At 51.0% G+C, this 12370-nt stretch overlaps 1 protein-coding gene across 1 annotated transcript in view; it reads left to right on the top strand.

Annotated features, from left to right (window-relative positions):
- The first annotated feature begins 3281 nt into the window (after positions 1-3281).
- Positions 3282-12370, top strand: part of LOC133341437 (inositol-trisphosphate 3-kinase A-like) — a 41325-nt gene continuing 32236 nt past the window's right edge. The window contains exon 1 of the mRNA XM_061550074.1: positions 3282-4164. Within this exon, the coding sequence (XP_061406058.1) occupies positions 3316-4164 (849 nt within the window). The 5' untranslated portion in view covers positions 3282-3315. The remainder of the gene's footprint in view (positions 4165-12370) is intronic.

Genomic DNA, 12370 nt, shown 5'->3' with positions numbered 1-12370 from the left:
GTTTTTAAACCCGCCGTCATCCGACACGGCCAACAGGAAATGCGAATTCGTTACTAGCACACCGCTAACCGGTGTGTTGGAGAGCAAATCCACAGCATTTACAATCTGAGTACGACGTTTCGCTATACGTCGATGGGGGTTACATGCGAGCAGACAGTCACAGGTACTGCTATTTTCGTGCACACAAACCACCGGATGTACACGAACAAGGTGCATGCATAATGTCCGTCGATTACCATATGAATAGCCCTCCCGGTAATGGATACCCATTGTCATGTATTTGCCTTCATTGACCCCCCCCCCCCCCCACTTCTGGCCTTCGCATAAGAAGGGCTCACAAGTGACGTTATCACATCATTCCCTTTATTTAGGGAATGAAACATGAGGTTTTCTCCACAAATCTGGCTGCGGGTTGGTGGAACACGCAGAGATTTTGTGAAATTCCCAAAACCTCGCTTCGGGGAGGCGAGGGTTGGTGGCCAGCAGATGGCAGTGGAGCAAACGGGAGCCCGTCTGCTCTGGTTAAATCATTACAATTGTTCCGTGCTGGCTAAAAATAGGTGTTGAACCTTCAACACGAAGGGTCAAGCGGGGTCAATGAAACGTTCCTGGCGCGGCTGCACCGCTCGGCGGGTGCTGTGGACGTACTGGTCCCCGCCATAGGAACGTCGACATTGCACCGATGGCTCAGAGCTGAATAGGGCGGTGATACGTGTGAAATTGCACTGCCCAAGCGCCGTGTATACCATATAGTGATGGTAATAGTTTTAGTCAAGGAGAAGAAGGGGGTTTAGAAGTGCAGTACAACAATGGATTTTTGCTGCACTGGCCTGCGTAGGGTCCGAGAACTGACGAGATCGGGAATGTTCTGGAAACGGATTAAAAAATAATAATAAAATAATTTTCCCACCCAGGAAAGCCCCACTGCGTGACCGTGTGCGTGGGGAGCGGTGGCGCAGTGGTGAGCGCGCTCAGCTTGCAAAACCCAGCGACCCGGATTCCATTCCCGCTCACGGCCACCCACCAGGGACGCTTGTGAAGGCCGTGACGGCCTTCACAGGTGCTCGCGAACAGCACTTGCCCCAACAGTGTGTTAATGCTATACGGGGGATCTTTGTATTTGTCATGGTTCACGCACTGCGCTCCGAGCCCGGCCAACCGGGTGGGTGGCCAGCACTACGTCCGGTCGCCTTTGTCTTCCCACTGCTGTTTACACACCGCACCAGGTAGTCATTTATGGCTTAGTCGACCTAGGGGAGGCCCAGGACCGGTTCAGATAATCCGTCACTGGCGCTGGTGACCGTGAGCGGGCGAATCGAACTCGGGTTGAAGGGGGTTCACAGCGCGCACGGCCCCGCTAACCGCTGCGCCTCCACTCCCTAGACAGACAGGCAACACGCGCACACACAGACAAAGATCCCCCGTGTAGCCTTAACAGACTGTAGGGGAAAGAGCTGTTAGCGAGCACCTATAAAGGCCGGCACGGCACACGAGGGGGTGGGTGGCCAACACCACGCCCGGCCGCCTTTGTCTCCCCAGTGGCGATGTTTACACACCGCACAAAGTGCTCATTTGAGGTTGAGTCGACCTAGGGGAGGCCCAGGACCGGTTCAGATAATCCGTCGCTGGGGTTAACCATGAGCGGCGAATCGAACTCGGCTCGCCGGGTTTCGTAGCGCAACGTAGCGCTAACCGCTACACTACCGCTTCTCACACGCACACACACGCGCGCACACACACAAACACACGCGCACACACAAACACACACACACGCGCACACACACACACACACCCACACAAACACACACACACGCACGCACAAACACACACGCACAAACACACACGCACAGACACACAAGCACACACCCACACACGGGCACTAACACACACGCACACTGTATATGTAAAACCGCTCGAGTGACGCGCGAGGTTCGCCCCGATGACGACGCCGCCGGGGGGATCCCCTTAAAGGGTCGCTCCTCTGCGCAGCGCACACGCGAGCGTCTGCGGTGCTGTGCGCGCTCTCCAGCCGGAACAAGTCTCCCTCTTCTCTCTCTCATCTCTCTTCTCATCTCTTCTCTCTCTTCTCTCTTATCTCTCTCTCCGACTCTGTCTCGCCCGCCTCTCTCGCTGTGTCGCACGCAGCCTGCACCGTCGACTTTCCGCAAGGCTCGACGTCGCCGTGCCCCTCCGCTCGTGCCGAGTGGTTCACCGACGCGCAGCAGCGATCTCAGCGCACCCGTGCGTCTCGCTGCGGAACCGTAGACCCGCCCGCCTAGCTCTCATCAGCAGCAGCATCAGCAGCAGCATCATCAGCAACATCATCATCATCAGCAGCAGCATCATCATCAGCATCATCAGCATCATCATCAGCAGCACCATCAGCAGCATCATCATCAGCAGCAGCATCATCATCAGCAGCAGCAGCATCATCAGCAGCAGCAGCATCATCAGCAACATCATCATCAGCAGCAGCAGCATCATCATCAGCATCATCATCAGCAGCATCATCATCAGCAGCAGCAGCAGCATCATCATCATCAGCAGCAGCAGCAGCATCAGCAGCAGCATCATCAGCAGCATCAGCAGCAGCATCATCAGCATCGGCAGCAGCTCTACTGGTGTCAATATCGGCATCAGCACCTCGTAGCAGCGGAGTCATCGGGAGGTTGCACGCTTGAATTTGGAGCAGGTGACTGGGAGACGTGAACTACCAAACATATTTCACGCACGGTAGAGACGCATCATTGTCGGCAGCATTATCGACAGCAGCCACCGTCACATCAATTCTATCAAGTAGATGTCGTCTACTCAACACAGAAACTGACGTGTCATCATCAGGAGCAGCAGAATCACGTAGATTGCTATATTATCGTCATTATCATCAGCATCATCACCACCAGTTGCAGGATCGAGTACTGTCACTTGCATCATCGTCAGCATCCTCATCAGCAGCAGCAGCATCGAGTGCTGTATATTGCATCATCATCAGCAGCAACATCATCATCGTCAGCATCCTCATCAGCAGCAGCATCGAGTACTGTATATTGCATCATCATCAGCAGCAGCAGCATCATCATCATCAGCAGCGCGGCACGGACTCCAGTTCGCTCCGCTCGCCCCAGGTCGCAAGAAGCGCTGCCACCGCGGAATGGCTGTGCGGCCGGGATGGAGACGAGGTCTGTGAGCGCGCGCTCGGAGGCGGCGGAGGAGGAGGAGAAAGAGGCGAAAGAAGAAGTGGAGGAAGAGGTGGAGGTGGTGGAGGAGGAGGAGGAGGAAGAGGAGGAAATCACGAGGTCTAGGGGAGACCACGCCATGGGGGTCCGTCCAAGCGAAACCGGCGGATCCCCCGGGGTGGACTCCACCCACGGCGGCAGCGGCAGTCAGATGGAGGAGGGGGGAGGAGGAGACCTGAATCTCGAGTCGAACCCGACCCCTGACATTTGCGGTGGCGGCGGTGGCGGAGTGAGTGTCTTAGCGGACATCGCCGGAGCACGTGAGACCGGCAGGCGGCAGAGCGTCGACCGCGTGGCAGGGCAGCCACCGGCCATCGGCAGCGGCACCTCGGACGCGCGGAACACCCTCGGCCTGGATCGGTTGTGCACGACGGAGAATGGATCCGGGCAGGAGGCAACGGCGCCATCGGAAGAGGTGAGCATGATCACCAGCAGCAGCAGCAGCACCAGCAGCAGCAGCAGGATCAAAGTCCATCGCCACCAAGCTAGCCCCGGATCCGTCTCGCGGTGCAAGAAGAAGATCAAGGAGGATCGCCATCCGCAGACGGCCACCGCCACAAGCACGGACGAGGGGGGGGTCGCCTCCCGGGAGGAGATGAACGGTGGGTCGGGACCCCTCCCGGTGGTCACGGTGACCGAGCACGAGAGCGACCACCTTGAGCCGGACTCGAACGAGGCGGCGAGTTCGTCGGACGCGGCCGTCGGATTCGCGGCTGCGGCGGAGACGCGCGGATTGAGTCCCGCGGACGTGGCCGCGAGCCGGTCCCCGTCTCCGCAGCGCGTCCACTCGGCGTCCTCCTCCGACGGACTTGTGTCCTCGTCGTGCGAGGAGTCCGAGGGAGGAGGAGGAGGAGGTCAAGAGTGGCCGGGTGCTGAAGGACAGGGCCAGAGGAAGGCGGCCAATGGAGAGTCGAACAAGCGACCCACGGTGAGGAGGGATTTTGGTGTGCTTCGTGTGCGCGTGGACGAATTCTTATTTTGTGTCTGCTGGGATTCTTTGTACGAGGCCGTGCGTGGCCAAACGTGCTCATCGGAGATGCGACTCGGGCTCAGATGAGTAATGCGTTTCTGGTGCGCTGTGTGACCATCGCCACTGGGGAGACAAAGGCGGCCGGGCGTGGTGTTGGCCACCCAGCCACCTATTCGTGTGCCGCAGTGCCGGCCTTCATAGGTGCTCGCTAACAGCACTTGCTCCAAGCGTATGATGTTAAGGCTATACGGGGTATCTTTGTCTTCGTTGCTATTTCACGCGACGTGTTTGAACCGGTTCTACGTCTCCCCCTAGGTCAACTCAACCTTAAATACGTTACCTGGCGCGGTGTGTAAACATCGACGCTTGTGGGACAAATGCGGCCCGGTTTGGCGTCTGCCAGCCACCTCCTCGTGTGCCACAGTGCCGGCCCTCACAGGTGCTGCTGCTACTCGCGAACAGCACTTGCCCCTACAGCCGGTGTTAGGCTTTGCGGGGTGGGTCTGGGGGATCTTTGTCTTTATCTAAATTCCACGTGGCCGAGCCGCAGCCATTGCCTGTTGCTTCTGGAGAATCCAGCAACAACAGCGGCGCAGTCGGCTCGGTTAACCCGAATGAACGAAGTCACCACGCGGTTCTGCTGTGCCTACCGATACCACACAGACCAGCGTGGTGAAGTGTGCTTCAGATAACCCCCATCCAGCATTGGCATCCAGCAGTGGATTGACAACATACCTTGTTAGCTGGCCCTGGCCCGTGACCTTTTTTTTCGTGTGCCAGCGAGCCTTTGACGACATTTCCACGTGGCCCCAAAAAAGGGGCAACCTAGCCTGGCACGAGAGCTGTTGTGACGTCACCGGCACGCGTTGGCGAATGGCGGCTGTTGTTGTGTTTTGGGAGTAGTGGCGCAGTGGTTAGCGCACCGCGTTACGCGACAACGCCCAGTCCAAGTGCGCTGCCCAGCCACGGCTAACATCTCAGCGGCGGATGATGATGATAACTGAACCGGTCCGTGGCCTCCCCTAGGGCGACTCAGCCATAAATGAGTACAGTACCTGGTTACGGTGCGCAGATATCAGCAATGGGGAGACAAAGGCGGCCGGGGGTTGGTTCGCAAGGCGTGTTTCTCGCACGGCTGATCTATCGGCCATCGCTAACAGGACTTTCCCGAACAGTGTTTAAGCCTACACGGGGGATCTTTGTACACGTGTGTGCATGTATATGTGTGTGTGTGCATCTCCTTTGTTGGCACAGCGTCATTGATGGACATTCCACATTCATATGGCAGGGGATACGTCTTCCCTGCAGCGTCTATTGACCACCACATTGCGTCGTGGCCTTTGTATGTTGAACTTCTTTCGCACCGTACGTAGCCAACCTTGCTAATCGGAGGCGCGGGGAGAAGGACAACAAACCAACACACAAAAAGCAATTGGTCAAGAAGTGAGTTTTCAATCTATCACGGTGGTTCTTGACCTTCGGGGTCCACGCATCCCATGGGGGTGCGAGATGCCCTTTCAGAGAACCTAGGGGGGGGGCAGTGTGCAGACTTCAGTAAAGAACCACACTGATCTATGAGATGACAGCACAGCAAGTGGGTACGTGCAACCTTGATGAGCAATGTCCCCTCGAATGCACCGGTGGGTTTTCTCCGGGCATTTTGGTTTCACCCCCCACCCCCCGCCGCACACGTGGCTCCAATTACCAAATCTTCCCTTGTTAAATAAATAATATTATTAACATCATAATTATTATTATTTGAACGTCATTATCGGTCCACGATCCACCCACTGCTGGATGGAGGCCTCAAGATACACGTGGTACGGACCCCGCACTTTTAAGGGCCCCGCGCTAAACGCTTTCAAGCTATCAATTTCGGTTCAGTGAATCTGCACTTGCTCTATTACTACAGTACTATACCGCCTTCGACTTTTATGAGCGATTGGGTGTTTAAGGTTAGCGATTTGTGGTATTATCTGGCTGTATAGCAAATGCAAAAATACAATTACCCTACTATGCAAGTTACAAATTTGCGTTTTAATATTTACGTGGTTTTTTGTTGTTGGTATTTAGTGCCCCTTTATAACAAAATATGCTACAGGCCCCGCACTAGCTTAATCCGGCACTGGGTGGACGGACGTCCTTCTTGAGCGTCGTGTTTTTTCCCTCCCTTTGACCGGCACTCCGTGGCTAGTCTCGACCACCGTTGCAGCAGTTGCGTTCGTTGACAACTTCAACAATAATACTACTACTAATAATTGCAGTCACGTGCACGTCTGCACTTGAAACGACGCTATTGGCTTTTCTCTGCGTGGTATCACAGTCGGCTATATTTGCGGAATACACCACGCCGCCGTTGACCCTGGCCATTGACCGAGCAACCCAACGTTCCTACCAGCTCCCTCCGCAGGAGGAATGTGTTATTTTACATCGGAGGAATCCGATGAGCCGCGAAGCTCCGTTCTTCACAGAGGTTCAGTCGGGGGCGGGCAAGAACTTTCCAACAACAAACAGTGCGAAAATACGACAGCAGTGCAAAGTACAAGACAGTTAAAACAAATCACCCAAACACACACAGTAGAACCCCGCTTAACGACGGTGATTGGTTCCATGAATTGGGTCGTTAAGTGATTTGGTCGTTGAGCGAGTATCGGAGATGCACGTTAAAGGCTTTATTTGTTCCGATAGCATTATTACCCATAAAACGTACTTTATAATGTTTAAACAATGGATATTAATATATAAAGATCCTCACAACATTATAAACACATACTATTAACAGAAACGCGGTTAATTGATGCATTAATTAATATTTACTGTACCGACAACAGCCCAACGTTAACAGGGGAATGGTCGGTTGGCGAACACATTGGGCTCTATGGAGGTCCGTCGTTACTATACACTACACTGTACACTACTATACACTACACTATACACTGCACTAAAATACACTACACTATACACTACACTATACACTACACTACTATACACTACACTATACACTACACTATACACTACACTATACACTACACTACTATACACTACACTATACTATACACTATACACTACACTATACACTACACTACTATACACTACACTATACACTACACTATACACTACACTACTACACTACACTATACACTACACTATACACTACACTACTATACACTACACTACACTACTATACACTACACTATACACTATACACTACACTATACTATACACTATACACTACACTATACACTACACTACTATACACTACACTATACACTACACTATACACTACTACACTACACTATACACTACACTACTATACACTACACTACTATACACTACACTATACACTACACTACTATACACTACACTACTATACACTACACTACTATACACTACACTATACACTACACTACTATACACTACACTACTATACACTACACTATACACTACTATACACTACACTACTATACACTACACTATACACTACTATACACTACACTACTATACACTACACTACTATACACTACACTACTATACACTACACTATACACTACACTACTATACACTACACTACTATACACTACACTATACGCTACACTACTATACACTACACTACTATACACTACACTACTATACACTACACTACTATACACTACATTACTATACACTACACTACTATACACTACACTATACACTACACTACTATACACTATACACTACACTAGACTACACACTACACTACTATACACTACACTATACACTACACTACTATACACTAGACTACACACTACACTACTATACACTACACTATGCACTACACTACTATACACTACACTACTATACACTACACTGTACACTATACACTACACTACTATACACTACACTATGCACTATACTACTATACACTACACTATGCACTATACTTCTATACACTACACTACTATACACTACACTGCACACTACACTGCTATACACTACACTGTACACTACACTACTATACACTACACTATACACTACTATACACTACACTACTATACACTACACTACTATACACTACACTATACACTACTATACACTACACTATACACTATTATACACTGCACTACTATACACTACATTATACACTTGACTACTATACACTATACTACTATGCACTACAGTACTATATACTATACACTACACTATACACCACACTGCTATACACTACACTATATACTACACTACTATACACTACACTTTACACTACCCTACTATACACTACACTACTATACACTACACTACTATACACTACACTACTATACACTACACTGTACACTACACTACTACACACTACGCTGTACACTACACTACTATACACTACGCTGTACACTACACTACTACACACTACACTACTATACACTACACTATACTACTATACACTACACTATACACTACACTATACACTACACTACTACACACTACACTACTATACACTACACTATACACTACGCTATACACTACACTATACACTACACTACTACACACTACACTACTATACACTACACTATACACTACACTATACTACTATACACTACGCTATACACTACACATTGGGCTCTATGGAGGCCCGTCGTTAAGCGATTAGTCGGTAATAAGGGTGGTAATTAAGAGGAGTTCTACCATTCTTTGGGTTTTTCGGTAAAGTCACGTAGATAGGTTCAAAGAAAATAACAAAAAACATTTATTATATATGTTATGTTTTGTTATTTTTTGTTATTTTCCTTGAACCTATCTACGTGACATTACCGAAAGACCCAAAGAATATGAATTCCTGCAGTCACGAAAGCTTCAAGTCAGGGGTTCTATTGTACAAATAAAACTAAACCATCCCCACCCTACCAGACAAAGCCCATTCAACACCACCAACAACAACAGCCACAATAGGAAATTAATTTACAAAGAGCAGCAGCACCTCCAAAACTATAACAGCCCCGGGCTGACGATCAAACTTAGATTGGCCCTGCACCAACGCAAGATCGTTGTTCATCATATCACTTATGTTTTGTTTTGCTCATTGCTGCTACTGTTGTTGGGTTGGCAGTGGTGCCCAAAGCGAAATTAACAACAACACTCAACAACATATTCGTCGTTGTTAACTGCGCCCTTAAAAGGAAACACCCTCGACGATTGGTGACGTTTCGGGGGATGGATCTTCTGCACATACGTCGCCTTTAATTACCAAATGTACCTGCACGAGCTACAGGTGTAAGGGGATCTAAGTTAAAAGCTCCTTGGGTTACCGTTGTTAATCCACTGCTGGATGAGGGCCTCTAGTGGCCATGCAGGTCGTGGGCGGTTATTTGACCATACTTCACCATGCTGGTCAGTGTGGACTGTGAAACAGAGGGGCGTAGACGTCAAAGCACAAGTGCAATACACCAATGTGAGAAACGAAATCTTGATGTATCCTGGAGAAATCCGACGAGCTATGAAGCGCTTTTTCCACAGATGTTCCGGTAGGGGCAACGGGGTCAGAAACTTACAGCAACAAGCAATACAACACGATTGGTCTGCAAAGTATAGGAAATATCGAGAAACATTTAAATAGAAATAAAGTATAAAGTTCAAATAGCACAAGTACATCTATTCCCAAGCATAGGCACTGAACTGCCCTCTGCTGCCCACAACGTAGCCCCACAGCAGCAGCAGCAGCAGCCGCAGCCTATAGCACCTGTTATCCGTGGTGGTGGATGCCCCCATCCAATCACTACTCGAGGCTCAAAGTCCCTGCTTAGCTTCGGTGACCTTGCTCGCAGGAGCACCCCCCTGAAGCTGGTCTCAGGAAGGCCGGAGGACCCGGAAAAAAATCCACGCGACCACGGGGGAGAGAGACACCGCACACTCCAAATATACAGCAGCAGGCGTCAGGGGTCGGGATCGAAGCCACAACCTCCTGCGTACCAGGCGAGGTAGTTAACATCTCCTAGCCACCGTGATGATGATGAGCAAGAGAGACACCGCACACTCCAAATATACAGCAGCAGGCGTCAGGGGTCGGGATCGAAGCCACAACCTCCTGCATACTAGGCGATTAACAGCTCCTCGCCACCGTGATGATGATGAGCGAGAGAGACACGCAAAATCCAAATATACAGCAGGCGTCAGGGGTCAGGATCGAAGCCAAGGCCTCCTGTAGACCTGGCGAGGTAGTTAACATCTCCTAGCCACCGTGATGATGATGAGCGAGAGAGACACGCAAACTCCAAATATACAGCAGCAGGCGTCAGGGGTCGGGATCGAAGCCACAACCTCCTGCGTACCAGGCGATTAACAGCTCCTAGCCACCGTGATGATGATGAGCGAGAGAGACACGCAGACTCCAAATATACAGAAGCAGGCGTCAGGGGTCGGGATCGAAGCCACAACCTCCTGCGTACCAGGCGAGGTAGTTAACATCTCCTAGCCACCGTGATGATGATGAGCGAGAGAGACACGCATACTCCAAATATACAGCAGCAGGCGTCAGGGGTCGGGATCGAAGCCAAGGCCTCCTGTAGACCTGGCGAGGTAGTTAACATCTCCTGGCCACCGTGGCGAGATTGTTGTTCTTTTTGACGAAACATAGCGGGGGGACAAGTTTCACGACGAGATCGCCTCTGGCCGCACATGGGCGGGTGGATGAACGCCCTCGGAGCGAGCCCCATCGGAGAGGCGGCATCGCGGTGGTGGTCTTTTGTACGGATCTCAAGACAAATTCTAGAACATTCTCAGGTCAAACTATGCAAGAGCTCTGTCATGAGACCCTTTTTTTCTGCAAATGTCAAAGCATAGATTTTAATTGCTCAAACCGAGATATGAATACTTTGATACCTTTTGGCGTTCTCTGGTCCAACACTGGTGGTGAGACAAGGCCACAAAAAAGGATGTCTCCGGTGTAGGCCAATCAGTTTGAAAGACAATGCATATGATTAATTATACGAGCACGTTTTTTTTTGTTGCATGTTCACCACAAGTATGTGCGTTTAATGCAGACTGGATTCCTTGCAAAAGGTATCCATTCGGTGTATGAACAGCTGTTTTTTATTGCCAGTCTGCATCAGCAGTAGACCACGCTTTCCCACCTGATGACGGACGCTTGTGTTGTGCCCGAAACGTCAGCGATTGAATTTAGTTGTTTTAATTTATTTTATTAATTTTTTTACCTACGTGACTTTACCGAAAAAAACAAAGAGTAGGCTTCCACCTCTTCTTATCGCTGCATATGCGCAAAAAAGCGTCGCTCTTCATTGCAAGCCACTGGAAGCTCCTCCGGGTGGCCTTTCGTGCGACCGCTGGCTTGCACCCCATCATCATCATCGTGCTGCTGTCAATCCCCCCTCCTCACCACCACCACCAATGGCTTCAAATGCGTGGCGGTCCTCACGCTCATGATTTCTTATCGTCGAAAGTGCCCCCACCCCCACACACACACCCAGCCTCTTAAAATTCGTGAAGAATACCACGCTCAACTATTACACACACCCACGCAACAGCACCCCGTTGTGGCGAGTGGCGGGGGGGGACGAAAATAAAGTGGGGGGTGGGGGGGGGGTTGAGACGTTTGCGCTTGAGAGAAGTGATAGGGGGTGAGTGGCGTGGGTGGTGGTGGTGAGTAGAAGTGACGGGGGCGGGGGTAGGCTAAGCTGAGGGGGGGGGGGGTAAATCCGCACCCCCCCCCTCCACGGGTCCCGCTCTGCGGTTCCTCTTATCGGAACCCCCTTATCGGGGTCCCCCCCCTCCTCCACCCCCACTCGGATTTTTCCACTGGGCGCGCGCTTATCTGGAGTCGAAAGGCGAGAGAGCAGCACGCGCAGCGGAGGCCCGGGCTGATGCACAAACAGCAGCAGCAGCAGTCGCAGCAGGGAGTGTAGCAGCAGTAGCAGCAGTAGCAGCTGTTGTAGCAGCAGGGAGTGTAGCAGCAGTAGCAGCAGGGAGTGTAGCAGCAGAGAGTGTAGCAGCAGTAGCAGCTGTTGTAGCAGCAGGGAGTGTAGCAGCAGTAGCAGCAGGAAGTATAGCGGCTGTTGTAGCAGCAGGGAGTGTAGCAGCAGTCGCAGCAGGGAGTGTAGCAGCAGAGTGTAGCAGCAATAGCAGCTGTTGTAGCAGCAGGGAGTGTAGCAGGAGTAGCAGCAGGGAGTGCAGCAGGAGTAGC

The sequence above is a fragment of the Lethenteron reissneri genome, chromosome 11 (assembly GCF_015708825.2).
Source record: "Lethenteron reissneri isolate LAM-NWPU_2019-01 chromosome 11, ASM1570882v1, whole genome shotgun sequence".
Taxonomy (NCBI): domain Eukaryota; kingdom Metazoa; phylum Chordata; class Hyperoartia; order Petromyzontiformes; family Petromyzontidae; genus Lethenteron; species Lethenteron reissneri.
Note: the sequence above shows the minus strand (reverse complement) of the source record. Positions and strands in the feature narration are given on the sequence as shown.